The sequence below is a fragment of the Pteropus vampyrus genome, unplaced genomic scaffold (assembly GCF_000151845.1).
Source record: "Pteropus vampyrus isolate Shadow unplaced genomic scaffold, Pvam_2.0 Scaffold207, whole genome shotgun sequence".
Taxonomy (NCBI): domain Eukaryota; kingdom Metazoa; phylum Chordata; class Mammalia; order Chiroptera; family Pteropodidae; genus Pteropus; species Pteropus vampyrus.
Window position 1 is genome coordinate 1,828,664 of NW_011888988.1, and position 23,242 is coordinate 1,851,905.

The following is a 23,242-nucleotide window of genomic DNA, read 5'->3' on the forward strand; positions in this document are numbered from 1 at the left end:
AGATAGACAAGTATGGCAACTTTATTAATTACACTATTCTCAGAGCACAGTGTTCTGAGCTCAGGCTCTGGTGTCAAGCAAACCTGCATGAACTTGAGCACACTGTTAACCTCTCCGATCCCCAGTAAATGTGCGTGTAGTGTCCCATTGAGCACATAGCCCTAAAACGGATTTTGATCTTCATACACATTTCTTTCTGAATTTTAGTGAAGCCTAGAGAGTTGGTCCATAGGAACTGCAATTATAATTTCTTGTCCTTTCCTGTGCTCTACTGTCCAAAACTCCCAGAACCTCTCCCTCTTCTATGACAATAAAATTATCTTATTCCCCAGCTTAGGCTCCCCAACTCCTCTGTCCACTACTCATTCTCATTTCCAGATGTTAAGTTCCAGACACAAGATCTTGGGCTACTGTCTCTCATCCTGATGGAATGTCATTTGCCTTTGGCTCTAATGCTTAAAAGTCCATCCTCTGTACTTTCCACTGCCTACTTCTTGTCCTTTTTCTCTCACAGAATGGGGGAAGTAGTAGGCAACGGGGAAGATAGTGACATACTTCCCGCATGTTAATAAGTGTTATCACAGCTATTTAAAAGTCTCATTAAGTGTCTTACATGTGTCAAGCCTTAGAATTAATAGGCGCCGTATAAATCATCCAACCACTGTACTGAATGGACCGTTCAGACAAGGTGACTTGCACGAGGTTACAAAACTATTCGGTTAACTTGTCTTAATCCGGTTCTCTTTCCACCATCTTATCCTTGAATTTATTGGAAATTCCCTAATTATATCATTTATAATAGTTTCTTTGTAATGCACACAGATCAGTTCCTTTTAGCTTTTCTCCAAATTTCCTAGTCCAATTGACTAGGAAATTTTTAATAAGATTCTGCCTGTTATTGCTCCCTTCATTCCCCAGCCACCCGCCAACCACCTTTTCACACTGCCTCCCACCACCACCCCCCATGCTTCAGAAAGGAGCAAATTCAGAGCTGGCTTCACTTCAGAATTCTGAAAAAGACACCAGGTACTTCGAAGAGAAGAAACTCTTTACAACACCAGGACTTAGAAGAGGTAACTAAAGAGAAAGTCCTTACACAGAGAGCTACCTGATGTACGTGAAAGCCTACAGTGGGACCATCTCTTCTAGGTCAAAGGCATTTTCCCCCTAACAGATACTGCGAGGTTTATGTCCGACCCATCCTTGCCTACTCCTGGAAAGGGATATTGACTTGAAACTGTCCAAGAGCTCAGACCAATCCAACAGCAAGAGAAAGGATGGCCGGGGTGCCCACCTCAGGGAGGAGCTCCTGAGCCCAGCCTTGGAGGCCTCAAGGGTTCAGGGGCCCACTCAGATTGTGCCGGAGAGCAAGAGAGGGGAACTGGGTGAGCAAGCGTTGCGGCTTTGTCTGTTTCCTGTTTCAGCAAGGCTTCTGTGCAAAAAGAAACACAGCACCAAGAAGGGAAATGCTAAGGGGGCCCAGAGCCACGGATTGAGAGCTTGCACTTTATTCGACTGCTGTCTTGCCCCATCTGAGACCAGAACCAAGATCTGCCCAGGAACTGGAAAGCTTTCCTGAGCCGCTTGGGTTGGAGCCTGGGACCAGAGGTAACTGAGGAGGATGTGCTTTTGCGTCTAGGTTGGGGACTTCCGACTCTAGGGTGGGACAGAAGACGCTCCAAGCTTCCTTGGGCTGAAGGGGAGACACAAGAGCAGATGGAATAGTTTAAGAGCATTGGGTGTTGGGTAACCAAGAAATCACGCTGTGTTCGTTTTCAGAGCCATTGGCCACGGCCCAGCGGTACAGCTTCCACGCTCCATCCATCAGATTAGATTAGGAGTGAGTCGAATGACAGGGTTCAGGCTACCCAGTGACAGAGGCTTAGTTTACCAATCTTTTACACTTCCTCCAAAGCAGGAATTCCCAAAACAAGAAGCTGCCTTCCCAGCAGCTTACGTGTAGACCCTTCTCGGCTCACACCAAGAGTTCTGGCCTGGGAAGGCCAGGCCCGTGCAGGAAGCCATTCGCTGCACACACACAGCCAGGAAGTAGGAGCAGAGACCTAGAGAGGCAGCGACAAACCACTGTCAGGCGAGAGGCAGCACCTGGATGTCCCTCTCTGGCAGTGCAGAGAACTTCCCCTAGCCAGTATGTCTCCTCCAAGCTCCAACTGGGCCCTGTCATACTGCCAAGGAGCCCCCCACAGATGCCAGAAAGCCCAGGCAGTGGCCCAGTGACCTTTCCTTGAACCACAGAGGGACCAGTTCCTTTTTCTTCTACAGCCCATTCCTGTTAGTCAGCCATCCCATATGGCTTCTTGTGTTTAAGCAAATCAAGATAGCCAAGCTGCCCCAGAAAGCTTGGTATGATCCAACTCAGCTGTCTGCACCAAATCTCCCAGCTGTGAGGCCGTGGGGGCAAGGAATGCCCCGCTTCTCTGAGGAGCCATTTCTACTGCAACTCCCTGCTAAGGTAACAAGCCCCAACATCTGCCCCTGAGGAAACAGAGCCGGCAGCGAGGGTTCCGGCAGACGAGCACAGACAGCCTGGTAGAGTCCAGAAGAATCTTCTCTCGTCTCCTCCCCACAGCCCTTTCTTCTCACAGTGAGACGGTGGAAGGATTCCCCATAACCAGGGGTCCGCCTCCTCCGCCTCACCTGGAGCCAAACCGCGCGGGACCTGGCATCCCACGTTTAATAGTGGGATGCAGGCAGGCTGGACACCAGTTCTTCACCCCCCGTCTCTTCTTTATCTTTCTGCCAGGCCTAATTGAGAAGATGGTTGTGCTCAGACCACAGAGAAATCTTTTCTCCTTGTGGCCCAAACCCAGAGGTCAGATGAACCAGAGTAGTAAATATGATTACAGGCTGAGGTCAGCACCTCCCCATGCGGTGAACTGTACCCCTTCAAAGAGAGAAGGGGTCAGGGGACTAGAGGATGGGGCGTTCTTGGTCCGGGGAGTGCTGTTAGCTTGGGACCTTTGTCTCATAGCACCGAGTCTTCAGCATCCAAGATCAGCAGGACAGGATCATAGTTCATTATTATTACAGAAAGTTAACATTTATTGTGTGCTATGTGCCAGATGCTTAACACGCGTTTTCTCTTTAATCCTCATAATCTTATGAGGTAGCTTCCCATTTTATAAATGAGGAGACTGAGGCTTAGAGATATTTAATAGCTTGTTCTAAAGCACATAGGTAGTAGGGCACAGAGCCAGGACATAAAGCCGCACAGTCTGAGCCCAGAGCCAGGGTTCCCTCACCTCCCCATCCATGGCAGAATAGCCAGGGGCTGTGGCATAGGATGGCACGGTATAGATTCCGGACATGGAGTTTCTAGTTCCTGCATGCAGTCCTTATAACTTAATATGAATGGGCCTCTTAGGTCCTTATCTAGGTTTTTAAATACAGAAAGTGGCAAGCGGGAAGTCAGGAGACCCCTACAGAGTGAGGAGAAAAGGCTAAAGAAAGTGGAAGCGATCCAGGGATAGGGCCAGAGGACAAGCATGGACGACCTCACAGCTCTGCTTGGGGTCAGCCCTGCTGAAGATCAGAGTGTGCCCCTTCCAAGCCTCGAGAGTCAGGCAGATGAGAGCATACAGGGCTTGACCACATAAGACCCTTCTCAGGGAGAGAGACCAGTCCACCCATGCCCCTGGAGAAGGAGCGGTGTGATCAGAGGGAGAGCAAGAGTCCCACAGAGAATTCCAGAGAATTCCGGACTGAGCCAGAGGGGCAGCGAAGTTCCAGTGAAGGGGCAGAGAGGCTGCTACCTGTTGCATCAGCTTGGCCTATAAATAAGCCCAAGGGGCCAGAGCCGGCGAAGCTGAGCTGTCGGTGAAGATGAGGTACCCTCCTCTGGCCTACCCAGGAACTAAGGTTCCCAGGGTAGTGGGTAGTAAGGTTGTGGCACCAAGAGAAGTGGCAGCTGTAAGGGGGAGTCCCTCTTCCCTCCCAGTCGCTCCGGTGACCAATGGAGGCAGGGCACAGAATTTCCAGTGCTCAGGACCCAGCTCAGCCAAGCCCAGCACCCAACTCAACCGAGCTACCAGAGGGTTCTAGGAGAATAAACCGATTTGCAGAAGGTAGGTAAGGAAGAGTCTGAGAGAAAAGGACACAGAGAAGAAAATAGAATTTGAGGGTTATGTGAGTAGCTGGAAAGGCCATGAAAAGGGGGCACAAAGTGTGGCCTCTACACAAAGACCAGGGGACTTTTGGTTACTGTTTTTGTTTTTGTTTCATTTTCGCTTGCAATAGCCTTGTTGAGGTGTAATCTATGTGGCTGCTGGTTTTGATGGCACAGTCTGTGTCTGGGCTAAGGAAAGCAGACTTGGCACCATACTTAGCTTTGACAGGGGGTTGATTCCAAAAAAACAGAGCCCTCAGCTTGGAGAGTGATGAAGCTGGAAGCTCTGAAACAGGTTTCGCCAGCACTGGGCTTGTGGCAGGTGCTTGGCCTATACCGATTCGCGTTGACCTGCACCTGAGAGTTGGAACCCAGTCCTGGGCTGAGTGGAGTGCCAATGGGCCAATGTCTGGAATTCATGACTGGAGCAATTAGGGTGGGGTTTCCTCGGGAACCATGCCCAGGGCCAGGCGCACGTTAGCTGCTAAGAGCTAAGAAGAAAGCAGTGATGTTGGTCTCAGGCCTGGCCGCACCTTGGGGGGTCTGGTTATCCCTCCAGGCCATTCATCCATTCTAGTAACAACTTGGGCTGAGACAGCAGTAAAGGTGCTGGCTTTTCCTTTAGATTTGGGAACAGGGAGCCAATTTAACTGACTCTCTAGAAGTCCCTGGAGAATGAATACATCCCTGCCGTCCAAAAGGTTACACGCTCTCGATGATTTTTATCAATTATTTCTCATGGTCCCCTGATTAGAGGCAGGGTGAGATGTTTGGTTCAAGGAAGAAGTGGCAGCCAGAAAGACCTTTCCACTTCGCAGAGCGGGAGACACTTTGCTAAGGCCAGAGAAAAGTAGAAATTAGCAGAGAGACTAGATCCAGGAGTCTTGACTCCCAGTTTGACATCAAAACCCCCTCAGTTTTCAACCCACGCGTATGTGCTATTTCTGCCCCCTTGTCGAGGCAGATAGTCATTTTTCTGCCCATCTCTTGACCCCTCCCTTACTCCTCCCTCTTGGCATTTGGCAGGCCCAGGCAGCTATTCCAGGAACTGGAAGCCAAGCACAACAGGTGCTCAGGAGATCATCATGATCAGCCCAGACCCCAGGCCCTCCCCTGGCTTGGCCTGGTGGGCCGAGAGCTACGAGGCCAAGTGTGAGCGTCGGCAGGAGACCCGTGAAAGCCGTCGCTGCCGTCCCAATGTGACCACTTGCCGCCAGGTAGGGAAGGTGCTGAGGACCCAGCAAAAAGAACATCTCCAGAGAGCCCGCCAGCAGCAGTTCTTCAGGAGAAGGAACCTGGAGGTGGAGGAGGAGGGCAAAGCACGGAGCTCCCGGGCCCGGGAGCAACGTTTCTCCAGGAGGCCAGGCCAGGCGACTGAACTCAGGAAGCCTCTGTCTTGGGCCAACAGGATCCCTTCCCCCAGACAACAGGTGGGCCGTGTCGAGGGATACACTGCTTTCAGGGGAGGGGGTGTCAAGGGGGTAAGTGGGCTCAAGGTCACTAAAAAGTTATTTGAATTGAGTCCCTTCTTTCCCAGTCATATAGCAAAGTCTCCCTTTAGCCACTTGCTCATTCAGAGATTTTTGATGTTGTGTTTTTTGTTTGTTTATTTAGCTACATTTTTGTTTTGCACTTGCCTCATAGGAGAAAAAATAATAATTTGAAAAACGATTCCATAGCTAATTCCTAACACCAGTTTAACTTTAGGCAAAATATACGTATCTTCTACAGCATTCTTTCATCCATCATTTTATTGTATGCCAGGTACACGGGCCAATCTTCTTAATGCCCCCTTGATACACACACACACTTCTCTCCTCTATCCTGCTGTGAGGTGAGTGCCTTCTCTCTTTCTCTTGGGCCATTCCAATTCCACTAAATTCGTTCAGCTAAGGCCTCATCTGGTCCAGGAAGCCTTCTCTGGCTTCTTCACCTCTGCTCTCTGTGGTCCCTCTGAGGTTATAAATCCTCTAAGATTAAGTAACTCTTAGAGTGCCCATCAACCTGGCCTCGGAAGAAGCAGTGTTGGCAAAAACCAGGGTAAGTTAAAATGACCTCAGCCAGCAAACTACTGTGTCTTCACATCCGTGCTGTGAGCATGCCGACACTCCCTGCAAATGCCCGGCATCGTGACCCACTCAGGGTCAGGGCTTAACTACGAGATCTGCTGTCCACAACAGGAGGTGCTGTTCAGAAAAATGATCCTTGAGCCCAACTGTAAGATAAAACCAACTGTGTACTTTCTAAGGCAAGAAGGTTGCTGAATGCTTTTGTTGAAAAAAAAAAAATTAAGGAGAAAAAGATTAAGAAACACAATTAACTAAAGAACTCCACCTGAGCTTATCAACTAAGGTTTTATTGAGATTGAGTCTGTCCCCATGATTAGATTCCACAAGTATTTCTTATCCTTTTAGTTTTATAAGCATAGAATTTTTGAATGTGTAAAAAGAATATATTAAAAGAACAGACTAAATTGTGCCCCTCCTACTACTGCCCCTACTACTACACCGCTCCCTACAACTCCCTATTTTACCTTCTCTTCATACATGCCTCAACGATATTCCAGCTATTACTAGGAGGAAGGAAGCCATCTCTAGAATATGAAAAAGACCTTACAGATCATCCACTCCAAACTCATTACACTGAGAGGAGACAAGACCCGGAAAAGGCAGGCTCTAATCCCTGGTCCCCTCACTCCCCACTCAGACCAGTTCTCTTCCCGTATCACCATGCTGGCTGTGGAAGTGGCTGAGACCAAACAAGATAGATCAGGGATTCTAGAGAGTGTACCTGGAGACAAGCCCTGCTCGATTTGCCTGGCCTGAGAAGGAGCATTCCTGCCAGCCAGGTCAAGGGAGGGCAAGAGCAAATAACCTTGTAGCTTTGAAGGCTTGAAGGGATTGCTTTGGTTTTCTAGACCTGAAACTTGGTCATTGGTTCATCTTTCTGCAATCAGCTGGAGAATCCCATTCTAAATGGCTCTAGGTTTCCAGCATCCCACACTTGCTTTCCAGGTGTCAGGGACCAGCTCTGAGGCCTTTCCAACCCAGCATCACCCTCTCTCAGGCATCTGGAGGGATCTGGCTGATCACCCCCCTTCTCAGGCCGGGGGCCTCCCACCACGGGACTTTCCCATCAAGAAGCCACCCAAACATCACCGTGGTAAGAGCAGAGTCTCCCTCCTTCACTGGGGCCTGCAGAGAATCCTGCCTCGTCAGTCCCAGAGCGCTGGCAGTGGAGAGTCCCTATCCCTCCCCACTTCCCCCACGTCCTCCCCCATGGGTTCTGAATCACGTTATCCTCCATCTCTCAGGGACTCAGACAAAGGAAAGAGCAGTGCAGCCAACAACCAAGAATGATGCCAGTCAGCAAACCAAGTGAGTACCTTTCATGCTCCTGACTCCAACTCTCTGGCATCCCGCCCACTCCTCTCTTCTAAGCTTTTACCTGAATACCCTCACCCAGTACTTAGAGAGGGGATACGATGAATTTCCACGTCCACCTTAATTAAGAGGAAGGCCTTCCTCACCCATTTGGCTCTTCAGAAGAGATTAGAGAAGGAACCAACCCACTGCCTCCCAATGGTGCTACTTTCTTTGATCCATTGTCATTTTTGTTTTATTTCCTCTCTTCCCAGTTGTGGAGTTGCAGTTCTAGACAAGGTAAGAAAATCCTCACCTTGGAAAGGTTGAATTAAATGGTATCTAAGCTCCTCTAAGACCTGACATCTGGGAATTCCATTATAAACTCAGCTGGGATAGAGGGACACCTTCTCCCTGGATGGGTGTACACATCCGGGGCTGAAGGGCCTCTCTCTGAACCAAGAAAGAAAGTTTACTCTACATAAGCCAACCCTGGCTCTGGTTCCATGTCCTGGGTCTTTAGGAGAACTAGATCTTCTTGGATACCTTTTTTCTTTCTCTCTAGGAAATCATCCAGCTCTCAGAGTACCTCAAAGTAAGTAACATCTGAACTGTCCCCTCAGCTCCTCCTTCCATCTACTCCCTCCTCCTCTAGGTGAATCTTACCCTCTTGTGTTTTGCCCCCCACCCCCACAGGAGGCCCTACAAAGGGAGCTGGTTCTAAAACAGAAAATGGTGGTTCTCCAAGACCTACTGTCCACCTTGATTCGAGCCTCTGACAGCTCTTGGAAGGTAATGGAAATGAAATCGTAGTCTGAACAAAGCTCACGGGCTTTGAAGTGTGTCCATCTCATTCTTCTTTCCATACCATCCCAGCAAGAGGAGAGGTTTCCTCCACACTGAAGGGACAGCACTGAGACCTAGAGGTCAAACAGGTGACAATAAACATATGGGAGGGCTCTGCTAAATCCGGGGTCATCCCACACTTGCCTTCCAGGTGTCAGGGACCAGCTCTAAAGCCCAGAACCAAAAAGGGCAAGAATTCCCATTTTTTAATTTGTTGGAAGAAAAGAAGATCCTAGTATATCTGGTACATTTAACATTACTGAGTGTGGTAAATGTCAACTATTTCTGTATGAATTCACAGCAACATTAACCCCAAGCCAGCACACACCTACTACTCAGCCCAGACATGAATGTCAGAGTGCGAAGGGGCCTTGGAGAGCTAGTCTAACTTTCTCCTTTTGACAATGAGAAAACTAAGTGTCAGAGAAGTCAAGTGACTTACTCAAAATCACACTGATGGTCAGAGGCAGAACTGAAACTAAAATTCAGACCTCCTGATTTTAGTCCATTTATTCAGCAAATATTCATAGATCATGTTCTCTGTACCAAGCACTGGAAATAATGAGATTAATTAGACAAGGTTCCTGCTTTTAGAGAGTTTGTGGTTTTGTCAGGGAGACAGATGCCTAAACAATGCAGAGATTTAAGAAATAAATGTTTTCAGGATTTAGTACTATACAAGAAGGAATGAATAACTCTAGAGAATATGAGAACCAGGGAAATATTTATAGTTATATAAGTATTTTCCAGGCACATGTAGAAGAAGGTACTATACTATACTCTAGGCAGAGCATACAGCACAGGCAAAGACCAAGAGACACAATATTGTCTTGTGCAATGAGTCACTTTTTAATCTCAGAACCCCTTTGTACTCTTTAAAAAATTTCTTGAAACCCCCCAAAATTTTTTATATTTACCATATCAGAATTTACCATATTAGAAATTAAAACAGGACTCTTAATATATTTAATCTTAATTAATATGTAATCTTAAGTTTAATACAAATATATTAATTTAAAAATCACAATAGTAAATCCATTACGTTAACCTGAATTCTATAATTTTACAAACAATAAGTATATTTTTCAAAAAATAGTGAGAGGAGTAATACTGCTTTAAACATATGCAGATCTTTTCAATGTCTGGTTGAACTGACAACAGCCATGGTCAATGTGCTGCAATACTCCATTTTTGGTTGAAGCATATGAAGAAAACTTGGTTTCATTCAGATCTGTAGTTGGAAAAGGGAAGACCTCCCTTGCAAAGGTCTCGTGGGTTCCCACATTGAAGGACCCCACACTGAAACCCCTAGACTAGTGTGTTCAGGGAGCTGCAGACATTTGGCACCACCAGAGCATAAAGCACCAGGTGCAAAGAGAGAACGCACAACCTCACGGGCCTCAGTGAACAGCTAACCTGCCACATAGACGGCTTGTGCTTAGACAGAGAAACGTAAGGGTGTGGAACAAAACTGAGACGTTGCAGTGATGTAAAACGCTTCCCAAGCTCGGCCCTTCCTCCTCACATCTGTCATTGTACCTGGGTTTAGGCATCTATGTTCGAAGTTCCTGATTTAAGAAAGTCATTTCCATCAGTAGACCAGGAGCTTGGGGCAGACAGCTGTGCATGCCAGGTGGCTTCCAGTGCTGAACTAAATCGATCTCGTCTAACTCCTTTATTCAACAGACATTTGATAAGTTCCCATTACATGCTGGGCTCTGTGTTACAAGGGAAAAAAGGACTAGAGTCCTTACTCCTGAAAAGCTCACGCTCCAGCCAGGAAGAGAGAAACATGTAATAGACAATCTAATACAGCATGATAAAGCTACAACAGCAGTGTCTACAAAGTGACACAGGCTAAAGAGAAGACAGCTATTATTCTGCTCAAGGTGTAATAGGGTAGGCTCTACGGGACAGACACCATTTCAGCTGGGTCATGAAGGATGAGTAGGAGTTTACCAGGACAGAAGTGGGAAGGATGATGGGGAAGAAAAAGCAGAAAGGTAAAGAAATCAGAATGATGACAGGTGTAGGTATGACAAAGCACTGCATGTAGCAGAGTGTGGCTGAAATTAAGGGATCACGTCAGGAGAGTTCCAAAGACTAGAAATGGCCTAACAGGTCTCTAGAATTATGAGGTTTAAACTTTTTCTGTTTAACAGGGTATTTCAAACCTAAATAATGTATGGACTCCATTTTAGAGGAAAAACACAGATATCTCAGATCCATGAGATTTTGTATTACACCCGGTTTGAGAAACACTGCTATCGAGGACAAGCAGGGTAGCAACGGAACTATGCTTCATGTGGGTTTAAAGTCCTACAATGTCCGGCCCATCCTTAGAAGGAACTCAATTTATAGCTCTGGAACTGAATGGAAAGTGAATGATGAGATCTGCTTTAAAAAGTTCTCTGATAACAATGAGGACCCTGGCTCCGGGGCGTGGAGGTGGGGGGGTGAAACTCTTATATCTCAGGTAAGACACAATTGGAGCGTGAATGACAGCAAGCCGGGTGGGAATGGGAAGGGGAGTTAAGAGACAGGTAGACCGAGAGGGGCAGTTTCACTCCATACTCCAGCAGAGGTTCCTCCACTGTGGTTTTTCTCTCTCCCTTCTTCCCATCCCTCCCACTACTCACCCTTCTCTTCCTCCTCCCTACCAACGCCCCAGCTTCCTGTTTTTAAGAAAAATGGTCTCATACTTTTCAGTTAATAGCTTTTGCTTCCCTCAAAACAAGACAATTCAACCTTCTACCTCCCACGGAAGCCTCAACTTCAAAGAAAGGCCAGCCCCAGTTTGTGATACTTGGGGAAAAAAACTGGGAGAATGTGGTCAGAATAGGAACTCTGGCATTCGGCCCAGGTCAGGCGTTTATTTTTCCCATTTGGCATCCTTGATATGAATCTCGAATTTCACATGCAGAAAAGCTCAGTGCAAACTGTCAGAACCGCCAGGATCGGCTCCCACCATCGCCTCCACCTCCAAGCTGACTCTGGGCCTTTTGGATGCAATAGACCCCAGGGCACTACTGAGACTCCAACCTTCTGAACAGAAACGGTTCGGGCGGGAGAGAAAGTGAGCTCTCAGCACTGGGCAATACAAAAACAGGAGCAGGACACAAGTGGGTTTTTAAGTTCCGCAAAGTGGAAATGAGATCTTGAGATGACAATGCAGCAGGGGATTGGCTGCAAGTCCTAAGCCACCTCTGCTAGAACAGAAACGAGCTGTGTGGGTCGGCTGTGTGGTGAGCTAGCTGCTCGTGCTTCTGGAGAACAAACAGATCAGAGGCAGGGGAAAGCCACGCAGAAGCAGGAGCTGAAGCCCTCAGACCGGCACCAGGTGTGTATGGCCTCCGCCTTGCTCCCTTTTCCAAATAGGGGTACTGTGTCCCCTGAGCCCTGGGCTCCAGCGGTGCGATTGCCCAAAAAAGTCCACCATAGGACTGTAAAAGGTGCTTCACCCCACATACGGTACTACTGAGCTTCATGTGGGGCACGTTGGGGCTCAGACCAGGAAACTAAACGCCCCATTTGCAACAATTTGGCTGAACTGTCCTGCCTGCCTTGGGGAGTCTGGGAAATCAGAGCTGTGGACAAGAGATATTTTAAACCCCAGACTTGGGTGGCCCTTCATCCCACTGAAAGGGCTATCCTAAATTGTCTTCTACTGTAACATGAATGGAAAAGTAATCTAGGGTGCGGCTAAAATACAAAAACAGTTGGATGAGGCAAATATCAAATTAAAACCACAGTTATGGGAGGAGGAGAGAGGAATTACCCAAAAGGGGTAGGAGACTGGGAGAAATGTAAGAACTTTGCTTCGGGCTGGCTGTTTTCTTCCAAAACTATAGCAAGATAAACCTTAAACTCCGTGGGTTTGACTGCAATCGGCACGGTGAGTCTGAAGGAGATCTAAAGCAGGAGACTGGGTGCCAAGGGGTCGGATTTCAGGGTCTGTGCGTTGACAATAGACAGGCCACTGGGGGGGAATGCAGCCCTCTAGCAGTTACTCCAAAGCCCAGGACAGGGGAAGACTTTGTCCATCTCTTTCATCTGCCCCCAAACCCTGTGGTTATCATATAGGCCAAATTCCCGACTCTCGGCTCTCACGCGAGACATTAGGAAAAACATTAATAGGAGGAGACACTTGGAAAAATTATTTTTGGCAAAGCCTTTTGCTTTTGCGAGGCCCAGCTGAGTAACACAGGAAGCAGAAAGGGTGGGGGCGCCCCCTGGCTCCCGTGGTTAGAAGAATCAGCCAAACAAGAGCAAAACAGGAGCTGTAAGATACCACTTCCTGCCTAGCCCAGGTGCCCTGAAACGCAGAGGGGCACAGACCTCAAAACAGAGTTCCTTCCTCTGCCCCAGGCCGTTACAGACCGGAACTGTTGTGAGGGCTGGAAACATCCAAGCTGCCTGACTGAGAAGAGCCCTGGAGCCTCAGGCCTGAGGGAAGATGCAATTTCTAGACCTCAGGAGTGTCCTACAGGGCCTGGCTGGAAAAAGCCAGAAAAAAGGATATGAAAATCGGTTACTCCTAAAGAGAACCAAGGCCTGCCTTTTCTCTAGGAAACTAGCTCTCGAAAGCACCCTCCCCTCCCCACACTCAGTCATATACACGACCGTAAACCAAACTCAGGGCTGGAAAAACAAAAGCCCAAACTGGGAGAAAGGAACAAGTCTATAGATGGAGGGCAGAACAAAGCGGCGAGGAAGTTAGCTATTCAGCTGAAATACTGAAAAATGGAGAAAAGGTATCTGCTGGCTCTTCTCCACCTTCAGCCTTGAGATGAGCATCCCTCCTGGAATGTCCACGATGCCATGTGACAGACCCGGCTTATGAAGAAATAGAATCTGGCTTTCTGGAAAGCTCTCTAACCACCACACACACACCCTGCATTAATCTCTCTCCTCTATTTCTTGCTTTCTTAAAGAATTTCTCATTTTGAGTCGTGTGTGCGTGTGCGTGCGTGTGAGTGTGTGTCAGGGAAGAGAGTATATCAGTTTGCTAGGACTGCCAAAGAAAATACCAAAGACTAGGTGGCTTAACCAACAGAAGTTTATTTTCTCACAGTTCTGGAGGCTACAAGTCTGAGATCAAGGTGTCGACAGGGTCGGCTTTTTCTAAGGCCTCTCTCCTTGGCTTGCAGGTGGCTGCCTTTCCCTGGGTCTTCACATGGTCTTTCCTCTCTCTGGTACCCTGATGTCCTAATCTCCTTTTCCCATGAGGACACCAGTCACACTGGAATGGAGCCAACGCCAATTACCTCATTTTAACTTAATTACCTCTTTAGAGACCCTGTCTCCAAATAGTCACATTCTGCGGTGCTGGTGGGGGGCACAATAGTGGGTAAAGGAGAGAATGTATATCCCCCCTGGGAGGAGAGACCCTGTTAGCCTTACTGGTCTATATTTTAGAGGTAAAGGTCCATGTATAAGACTGAGAGAAGGTGAGGAGTACAGAAGAGCCTAGACAGACAGGGGAGAGAGGTAATGGGGGGTTATAGGAAGTATAGTTTAGAAACGTTCCTTCAACTGGATCCCTGCTGTGATACCCTGAGCCATTTCATAGAGAAGCTCAAGGTACAGAGAGGACTTTGGGGGCCAGTCTGATTCTTCCTTCTCCTATTTTAGAAAAAGAGGACAAGAGCCTCTTCTACACAAACATCCTTTGTCATCTTTCTTCCTCCCTACCTCTTAAAAGAGTTAAGTTCTCCAAACATTGAGCACAGATCATGTTCTAGGCAGTAGGCTGGGAATACCAAACAAAACATTTTGTACACTATATTTTAGCCCAAACTCATTAACTCATCCCATTTGTTCCAGGGACAGCTTAATGAAGACAAACTGAAGGGCAAACTGAGATCCTTAGAAAACCAGCTATTCACCTGTACCCAGGTAAGCACTCTGGAGGACCCTTCCAGGCCAGGAATCTAGAATTAAAGAATGCTTGAACCTCAATCTTTCTCTGTAGAAATGCTCCCTGATAGAGATCGACGCACCTACTCCTAACTACCCAGTTCTGGCTTTGCCATTTTCACCTTGATCCCCAATTCACCATATGTCCATACCCTGTCTCCGTCCTCCTCTCCCTTTCTCCCAGTGTCCTTCCCTTTGCATCCTGGGAGGAAATCCCAGCACCAAGCACTTAGCCAACTCCAGGGGAACCTTGAAAATACCTGGAATTGTAGGGAGGGACCCTTGGTAAAGATTCACACCACCCAGATAGACCTGCGCAGGTCCCAGCCTTTGAATGGATAAGCTGGATGTTATAATGAAATTTTGCAAAATGGTTTTCATTCCATGGGCAACTTTTATCTCATAGCAATCCCAGGGAGAAAGTAAAAAATTGCGACTCTTGGCTTTCCTGTGACATTGTTATCTCTCTCGATTGGCCTGATCTTGGATTACAAAAGACAGAAAGAAATCAGCTTTCACACTTGAGAAGCGATGTGTTTCTAGGTGAGGAGGCAGGCAGGCAGGCAGGCAGAATGCTTCCATTCGAGTTAGGGAGATGAGGCAGACCTGGCCACACAGGTGGAGCCTTGCAGGAGAACTGAGATTACATAGTCTATAGATCTGCCGATCTACGAGTTTTGTTTTTTCAGTATGACCTCCTTTGTCAGATTCTTATGAACTAAATGATGCCAACCACGGTCATAAGAGACTGACATGTAATCCGGAATGCCAACACATTCATTTTCAATGGGGAATAAATGTGGCCAGTGACCAGGCCAGTTAAGTCCAATAACTGAGACATACCCATGTTCGACCTCAACTAATAATTCCTGGATATGCTTTCTAATGAAAATTCCAAGAAATAAGGCCCATTCACATTTAAGTCCAAATTTTCAGATGATTCCCAAGCTAAATGGAAACGACTTCACATTGATCCTTAAATCTGCATTATCTAGGCTACTGCTTACCCAGTAAAAGCTGTCTGCCTTCCTCAAAATCACAGGGCATAAAAATGAAAAAGGCATAGGAAGGTTAAGATCCCCCAGTGAATTTACAAAATTACTCTTTTCTTGACCCTGAGCCAGGAGGAATTTTTAAAATGTAAATGTATTAATTTTAAAACAATAATTGAGTTTACTAGGGATTGCTCTGATCCCTGAAGCTACAAAAATTAAAAAACAAAAAACAAACAAACAAAAAACATGCTCCTTGCCCCTGTCCTGAAGGGGTTTACAGTCCCATAAGGCAGACAGGTGAGTCCACAGACTGTAAAGATAGACATGCAGGGGATACTATGTGAACACTGAGAAAAGCTACCTAATCTGTAATGAGTTGGGGGATGGAGATGGCTAGTCAAGATTTATCAGAACTTACATGATTCTTGGGCTGAATCATGAGCGTGAATAGAAGTCAATCAGGTGAAAAGCGTGGGTAAGCATGCTCTAGGCAGAAGCAGCCATATGGGAAAATGCAAAGGCCATAAAGCAAAGTGCTTAGAGAATCTGCAAGCAGTTCGGCTTGGGTAGAGGCAATGAAAGTCTGGGAATGAAAGTCTGGGCTTGTAAGTAGGAGCCATGCAAGGAGTTTGGACCTAATCCTGAGGATTCTGAGAAGCCACTGAGATTTAAGCAGGTCAGGACAGGATCGGATTTGCATTTTAGAACCCTGCAGCTGCAGGACTAAAAGAATTTGACAGGAGGCAAGTCTTGAAGATAAGGAGACGATTACATCAATCCATCTAATAGTATTATTAGAGCCTGAACTAAGGACAGGGCAGTAGAGACAGAGAGGAGATAGGTGTGAACAGGAAGGGTTGACTGGATAAGGGTCAATGCCCAGCTGCTTACTGGGAGAAAGTGAGAGAAATCAAGATGACTCTTTGGTTAGAGCTTGGGAGACTGGGTGGGTGAGGACGCTGGTCACTGAGATGGGGGAAGAAGCACTGAGACAGGGGAAGCCCGGAGGAGGGAGCAGTTTAGAAAGATGATTTCTCTTTGGAAATGTTGGGTTTCAAGTGCCTAGGGGACAATTCCCAGCATGTCAAGGGCACTGTTTATTATCCCTACTCACCCCTCACATCACCTGAGGGACTCTCCCTGCCCACCTCCAGCTTGAAAACAAAGCTCCACCAGATTACTGGTGTCTCTGCCCTGTGGGCAAGGACCAAATTCTTTTCATTTCTGTATCCCAGCTCAGGATTTGGCATACACCTCAATGTGTGTTTGTTGAATTGCATCAAATTTACAGAAATATTCCCCTTGGGGAATGAAAAAGGTGCTAATGGAGATGGAAGATCAGAAAAACAGCTACGAACAAAAGGCCAAGGAGTCACTGCAGAAAGTGCTGGAGGAGAAAATGAGCGCAGAGCAGCAGCTGCAGAGCACGCAGGTGTGGGAGCGCCGCGCGATGCTCGGGACTGGAGACGGGGGGCCTCTGGGAGACCCCCAAGGTACCACCCTCTTCCTTGATCTCCCTCAGAGGTCCCTGGCTCTGGCTGAGCAGAAGTGTGAAGAGTGGAGGAGCCAGTACGAGGCGCTGAAGGAGGACTGGAGGACCCTGGGGACCCAGCACCAAGAGCTGGAAAGCCAACTCCACGTGCTTCAGTCCAAACTACAGGTACCAGGCCCTGAGGGAGGGGAAGTGGGAGGAAGAGACAGAGTTTAGGGGAAGGGGGGTTGGTGACAACCATGATAAGAGAAGCTGCTGGTGGGTTGCGGGCCCCAAAGGCACCTGAGAGCATCTGGCTTTCAGTTCCTCATTCGCTGCCTGCTTTGTACCAGACTCACTGTTCTGGCTCTGAAATCTAATTTTGAGTTGAGCGAGGACATCTGCACTGCTCAGGCAAACGAACTAAGTGTACACTGGAATGACACCATCCAAATGCGAAGGGCTGGAACATTCATCAGCCTACGGTCATATCCCAGCCCACTCTCTGCGCCCTCTCCCAGGAGAGCCTCCAGTTCAGAAACGCCCACTCCCAGCACAGAACGAATGTCATTAATTTACTTAAGGGTTGAATACTAACACAACCTACCACGTCTTTGGCATTATCAAGAGTTCCATCATTTCCGATCTGCATTACCCGGGAGAAATTAACTACCCTCCTAAACCTCAGTTTCCTCATCTCTAAAATGAGGATAACAGTAGCTGTATCATAGGATTGCGGCAAGGCGAGTGGTATTATCCATGCAAAGCCTTTAGCACAATGTCCTGCACATATGAGCCCTCAATAAATAATAGCTATTATTGTTCGTAGATTTTACTTACTTGGTTTGGAATTTTGAAGAACCACCTCGAAAGTTTATTTTACTGAAGCAGGGAACAAATACAGTTTGGTAAGAGACAAGGTGTCTCATCAAAGGAGTGAACCCAGCTGGCCCTGCATTGTACCCGCATCTCCATCTTTGTTGTTCTCTCCCTCCCATCACCTACGAGGAAACTCTATTATAAAGGTCTTTTTCTTTTTAACCTTAATTCTTTGTGAAAATGACCCTACCAAAAAAAATGATAGTACTAGAAGTTTAGTGAAGACATCTAGAAAAGCGATGATTTGGTATTCCTTAATTTGGGCATTTACCCAAATGAGTCCCTTATGAATATCAAAAAAAATAAAATAAATCTAATGCAGTTTGTTATGCGTGAGGAAAAGAGAAAAGGGAAGTATTAAAAAAGAATAATAAAACTTCCCTACTTTTGCATTTCCCTAATAGTCTCTATCTGTAAAATTCTCCAATTTTCTACAACTCTCCTCTTCCGTGGGATCTGCCCCAGCCTCCACCCTAGCACTGACCTGTTTCTGTGCCGGCCCCTCCTCCTCCTGCAGGGAGCAGACAGTAGAGACCTTCAGATGAACCAGGCTCTTCGACTTTTGGAGAACGAGCACCAAGAACTGCTGGCCAAGATTGAACACCTGCAGGGGGACAGAGACCTGTGTGGCTCAGATACCCAGCACTTACAAGGTACCCTTCTCCTCGGAGGCCTCTGGCTGAGTGAGTTCACAGAAAGGAAGCTGGGTGGAAAGACTTCAGTCTTTCATTTGTTTGGTTGGCTTTGACATTTCATTTTACCTTGAGGGAAAGGCAGGGCTGTTTTACTTATCTAAGACTGAAAGTTAATTTCACAGCACTAGAGAATCAGCTTTCTTTCCCAGCCCATCCCTCGGCCGGATCACAGCTGCTCCCACATCAGTCAAATGTGTGAAGGCTGCATTCCTAATCTGAAAGAGAAAGGTCAGTTGAAACAGAAGGCATAGTGAAGGTTTCCTTCACAGCCTGTGTGTCAGCTGAGAAAGGACCAAATTGTGCGCAAACACAACACCTAACTCAACTTCACGTTGTCGATGCAGATAAAATCCATGGTACCTGGGTTCTGGTTTGCTTCTTCAGGACTGAGACAAGTAGAAGAAACAGCAACTACCACTTGACACAGAGGCCGTGACAAGAATAGTACCCGTTACAAATTTCCATCCTCACAGGTTGAGTTCATTAAGTCTTAGGCTCTTCTATTATGGTTTGCATTGTTTCGTTTTCAGATCAGCTAAAGAGGTCAGAGGAGGAGAAACTCACCCTGGAGACCAAAGTACAGCAGTTGCAGAGTAAGTTTCCTTTCCAGATTCTGAAGGTAGCACAGGGCTTGCAATGTGCCCGGTGCTCCTGCTCCACAAAAGGCATCGAGGGACTGGGGCCCAGTCTCTGGCATCTCCTCTACTCTGCACATTTTCAGACTCTCTTCTTGTGAAGTGAGGTCATTTACATGGCTCTTCACAGGTTATCTATCAGCCTCTGCCCTTTTCTTTCTTTTGTACTTTTCTCCTTCTGCGCCAATGACAACCACCAGCATTTTCCCCCAGAACTGCAGATTTTAAAAAGTGTTAGGTTTTTCTAAGGCATCTTATGTTTTCTAACTTATTACGTACATGACTATGTCACATAGACCTGTCACTAAGAATGGTTCAGAAAATAAGCTCACACTACATGTCTCAGTCTACTTCAAAACTACATAGTAGGGCCAAAGAGGAAAAGGGGCTTTTCAGAGGTAAGCCATTTCTGAAAAGCTGAGAACCTGATCCAATTACTAGCTCTGCTGGTTGCCCAGCACTTAACCTCTGACACCCGGTGCAGAAAATTCATGCACAAAGCAGTGACTATTAAAAGAGCACAGCAACCACGGGGGAAGGAAGAACACCAACCGGCAGAAGCGGAGCTCCCACAGAGCAGGCGCTAAAGGGACAAGTCACTTCAAAAGCATGCCTTTATTTATTCAGTCCTGTTTATCAAGCCCCTACCAGTGCCAGACACCCTAGACACTTACATTGAGGATATAGTAACTAACAGAACTGACAAGGCTCCTTCCCTCATGGAGCTTACATTCCAAGCAAGCTCTACACGAGCGTATGGAGTTTCAATGACCAAATCAGTGTCAGGTAGTAATACCTGCTCTGGAGAAAAATAAAAGCAGGTTAAAGGGAAAACAGCTGCTATTTTATACAGGGTCACTTGAGAAAGTCTTTTTTCTATAACATTTAAGCGGAGACTAAAGGTAAAGACATAGGAGGAGGAGCTATAAGGATGGTGTATTCGTAACAAAGCAGCACAGACTGGGTGACTTAAAGAACAGAAATTTATTATCTCACACATCTAGAGGCTAAAAGTCCAAAATCAAGTTGGTTCCTTCTGAGGTTTCTGAGGAAAGGATCTGTCCCAGGCCACTTTCTTTGGCTTGTAGATAGCCGACTTCTCCCTGTGTCTCTTCACGTCTTCCATCTATGCATGTTTGTGTCCAAATGTTCTCTTCTTCTAAGAGCGCCAAACACATTATGGCCTATCTTCACCCAATTACATCTGTGAGGAACTCATCTCCAAAAAGGCCACATTCTTAGGTACTAGGAGTTAGAACTTCAACGTATAAATTTAGGGGGGACACGATTCAACCAATAACAGATAGGAACATCTTTAACAATTCAGGCTCTAAGCAAAGTTCTGAAAAGACGTTCTTTGCAGTAAATATGCTAGCACAGACAAGTGCATTCTTGTGTTTTCCAACAGGTCTGCTTCAGAATCAATCCTTACAGCTTCAAGAACAGGAGAAACTCTTAACAAAGAAAGGTCAGCAAATTTACTTCCACAAATTCTAAGATACTGCTCTTTCCTTGCCCACCTAGAGGCAGGGGGATGGACTACATGACCTATTAGGAGTCTGGTAGGTCAGGGATCTAGGGAAGCATTTCAAGGACTGGTCACTGGCTCTGAGAACACGTCAACTAGTTAGCCTCCTATCCTGAGAGGTATACAAACTGTGAAAAGGATTTTTACTCCCCCTTTAAACATGTCTGTGTTGAACATTTCAATAAATTGATTTTTGAACTCAGGATTTCATGTCAATTTTTACACTTGACGTTCCAAATCACATCCAACTTCCCAAGTCTAAATCATGTCGTATGCAACAGTCGCCTTGCTCTTGGCCCTTCAGTGTCTGCTGCCTTAGCTTCCTAAGAAGAATTTGTCATGTATATGGAGGGGGCGAAAGTGCCTCATTTATCTACTACTGGCCTTCTGTTTTCTCATCGCAATCACTGGGTAAAATATAAGGCAGAAATTACTATACTCATATGATATGGGTTAGAAAATGAAGATCTATGGTCACACAAATGAAGGACACAGCTAAGACACGAATACAGAATTTCTGACTCCTAGTCCAGTGCTCTCTTCACAAGACTAAGACTGCCAGGTGGCTGAAAAACCATCCTTAACTACATGAAGATGAATTCTAGGATATGACTGCCATTCTCATGACTGAAATGAGGACAGAAAGGAAAAGAGGTTATATGCTTCAAAAAAAGCATCCAGCAAACATACTAGACTAACTAGACTGGATGTGACCTATAACCAAAGAAAGTGGATTAATAAATATTCCCTAGGAGGACCTGGCATTAGACAGGACTAAGGATACAAAGAAAAATAAGATGCCAGCCTTGCCCTCTAGGGGCTTAAATTCCAGCTCTCTGTCCAGGGTGAGCAGGGTCCCAATGGGCCTTCTTTAAAAGTCCAGGAAGTCTAGACAGAAGCAGGCCTTCCCTTTTTCCCTCCCCTCCCTTTGCTTCACTCCTGGAGGTTGTCTCTATCACAGGGCTCTTCCTCAGAGGTGTGGGCCTCCCTATCACTGAGAATCTGGCTGCTTTTTTAGATCAGGTTTTGCCCGTGAGGAGTCCAAAGCCCTCCCAAAACGAAGTGGAGCCTGAGGGTACAGGAACCGAGAAAGACTGGGATTTCAGAGACCAGCTGCAAAAGAAGACTTTGCAGCTCCAGGCCAAGGAAAAGGAGGTGAGCTGGTGACCTCAGACAGTGAGGGGCTCAGCCCACAGTGGTAGGGAAAGCTGCTGGGACACAGGCAGACAACAGGGATTTCAACATCTACATTGTGACAGGATGCCTGCAGGTATTCATCTGCCTGTAAAAAAAAAAAAGTCTTTGCTTTCGGGTTAACTTGTCAATCTTTTCCCTTCTTTATTTATACGAATCCTAAGTCACAGTTTTATTAAATAGTTAACCTTTGCAAAGTCAACCTAAACTCAAACACATTTAATAAACATGTTAACTCCTCAAACTCTGTCCTACACTGAGCATCTTAAAACTTCATAGTCTTTTAAGTAACAAAACTCAGGAATTCTTGTCTACATTCTCACATACACATCCATGGCTCCTAGCAAAGAGACCTGAAATAAGATCATTTCCAGGTCTGTTGTGCTATAAAAACTTCATTTTTTTGGTGTCCCCATTTACAAAGTACTTGCACACTATCACATGAAAACATTTACATGTATAATATATAATATGCATTATAATCAATCATGTAAATGAACACATTCCAGACAAACTAGGTGAGATAGTCAAACAGCACACTGAAATCTGAGAAAGGCTGGGGAAGGAAGGATAGTGGTAAAAATTCCAAATGAATGAAGGGGTAACTTACACAGGGCCCTCTCCCTTACCTGGGATCTGCCCCAGAAAGAACTGGTGATGACCTTGGTGGTATTCTCCCCCTCAGTGCAAAGAACTACATTCAGAGTTAGAGAACCTCAGTGACGAGTACCTCTCCTGCCTGCGTAAGCTGCAGAAGTGTCGAGAAGAGCTGAACCAGAGCCAGCAGCTGCCTCCCAGAGTAAGAGGGTCCATCCTCTAATACAGCCCTAGATAATGGAGGGATGTTATCTCCTTTAGATAATCTCACGGCTAAAATTTACCAGCCCGTGACAATGTCTGGCCAGCCTGTCCCATTCAGCTTGGTTGATACAACACTGACAGTATAGCAACCATGGAAAAAAGCTGGCTTATGCATCCAAGATTAATTTCCATGGAACTCTTAAGCCTAAAAGACTTACTACTAGCTAAAGTATGAAATGGTAATCTTTTAGCCTATTGAGCATAGTGGCAAGGAAGGAATGAGAATGAAAGTAAAAAATAATTTTTTTAAGGAATATAAAGAGAATAATTTTATTTTTGAGTTATTTACCACCCTTGATTGGTCATACTGGTACTTAAGTATCTGGCCCCTGCTAACTATCATTCCTTTTACCAGTAAATGGACCAGTGACCACCAGTAAAGCGGCTTTATCCCAAGGGAGGTGACAATGTGAGAGGATGACGTAAGCAGCTTTTTCTCCTCTACCAACCCAAAGTTTTCCACTGGGCTAGTATAGAAACAAGGAAGATTTTTTTGCCTGAATCTTATCCAACCAACCCACGGGCTCCTTCTCTTCTCTCCTCCTCCCTTCTCAGAGGCAGTGTGGCCGATGGCTATCGATGCTAATGGTGATGATTGCTATAGCACTGGCAGTGTTCCTGGCAAACAAGGACAGCCTGATCTGAGTAACTTGTGACAGCTGCCTTGGATGAAATTCAGAAGCAAGAAATGAATAAAAAACTCAGAAGGTTTGGGTACTTTAAAGTGGGGT

At 46.3% G+C, this 23,242-nt stretch overlaps 1 protein-coding gene across 4 annotated transcripts; it reads left to right on the forward strand.

Moving 5' to 3' along the window:
• Window positions 1-1,413: 1,413 nt before the first annotated feature.
• Window positions 1,414-23,156, forward strand: TRAF3IP3 (TRAF3 interacting protein 3). 4 transcript variants are annotated; one of them, XM_011372445.2, is made up of 16 exons: window positions 1,414-1,608; window positions 5,153-5,556; window positions 7,141-7,288; window positions 7,440-7,503; window positions 7,764-7,788; window positions 8,054-8,083; window positions 8,185-8,280; window positions 14,161-14,232; window positions 16,540-16,680; window positions 16,771-16,908; window positions 18,116-18,251; window positions 18,824-18,886; window positions 20,337-20,396; window positions 21,475-21,611; window positions 22,336-22,449; window positions 23,067-23,156. In XM_011372445.2, the coding sequence occupies exons 2-16, from the start codon at window positions 5,212-5,214 to the stop codon at window positions 23,154-23,156; spliced, it is 1,659 nt and encodes a 552-aa protein (XP_011370747.1). In that variant the 5' UTR covers window positions 1,414-1,608; window positions 5,153-5,211. The 4 variants fall into 4 exon arrangements, with proteins under 4 accessions (XP_011370747.1, XP_011370748.1, XP_023393733.1 ...); XM_011372446.2 differs by lacking the exons at window positions 21,475-21,611; window positions 22,336-22,449; window positions 23,067-23,156 and adding an exon at window positions 6,693-6,794 and having other exon boundaries at window positions 20,337-20,425; XM_023537965.1 differs by lacking the exons at window positions 1,414-1,608; window positions 21,475-21,611; window positions 22,336-22,449; window positions 23,067-23,156 and adding exons at window positions 2,294-2,473; window positions 6,693-6,794 and having other exon boundaries at window positions 20,337-20,425.
• Window positions 23,157-23,242: the final 86 nt, after the last annotated feature.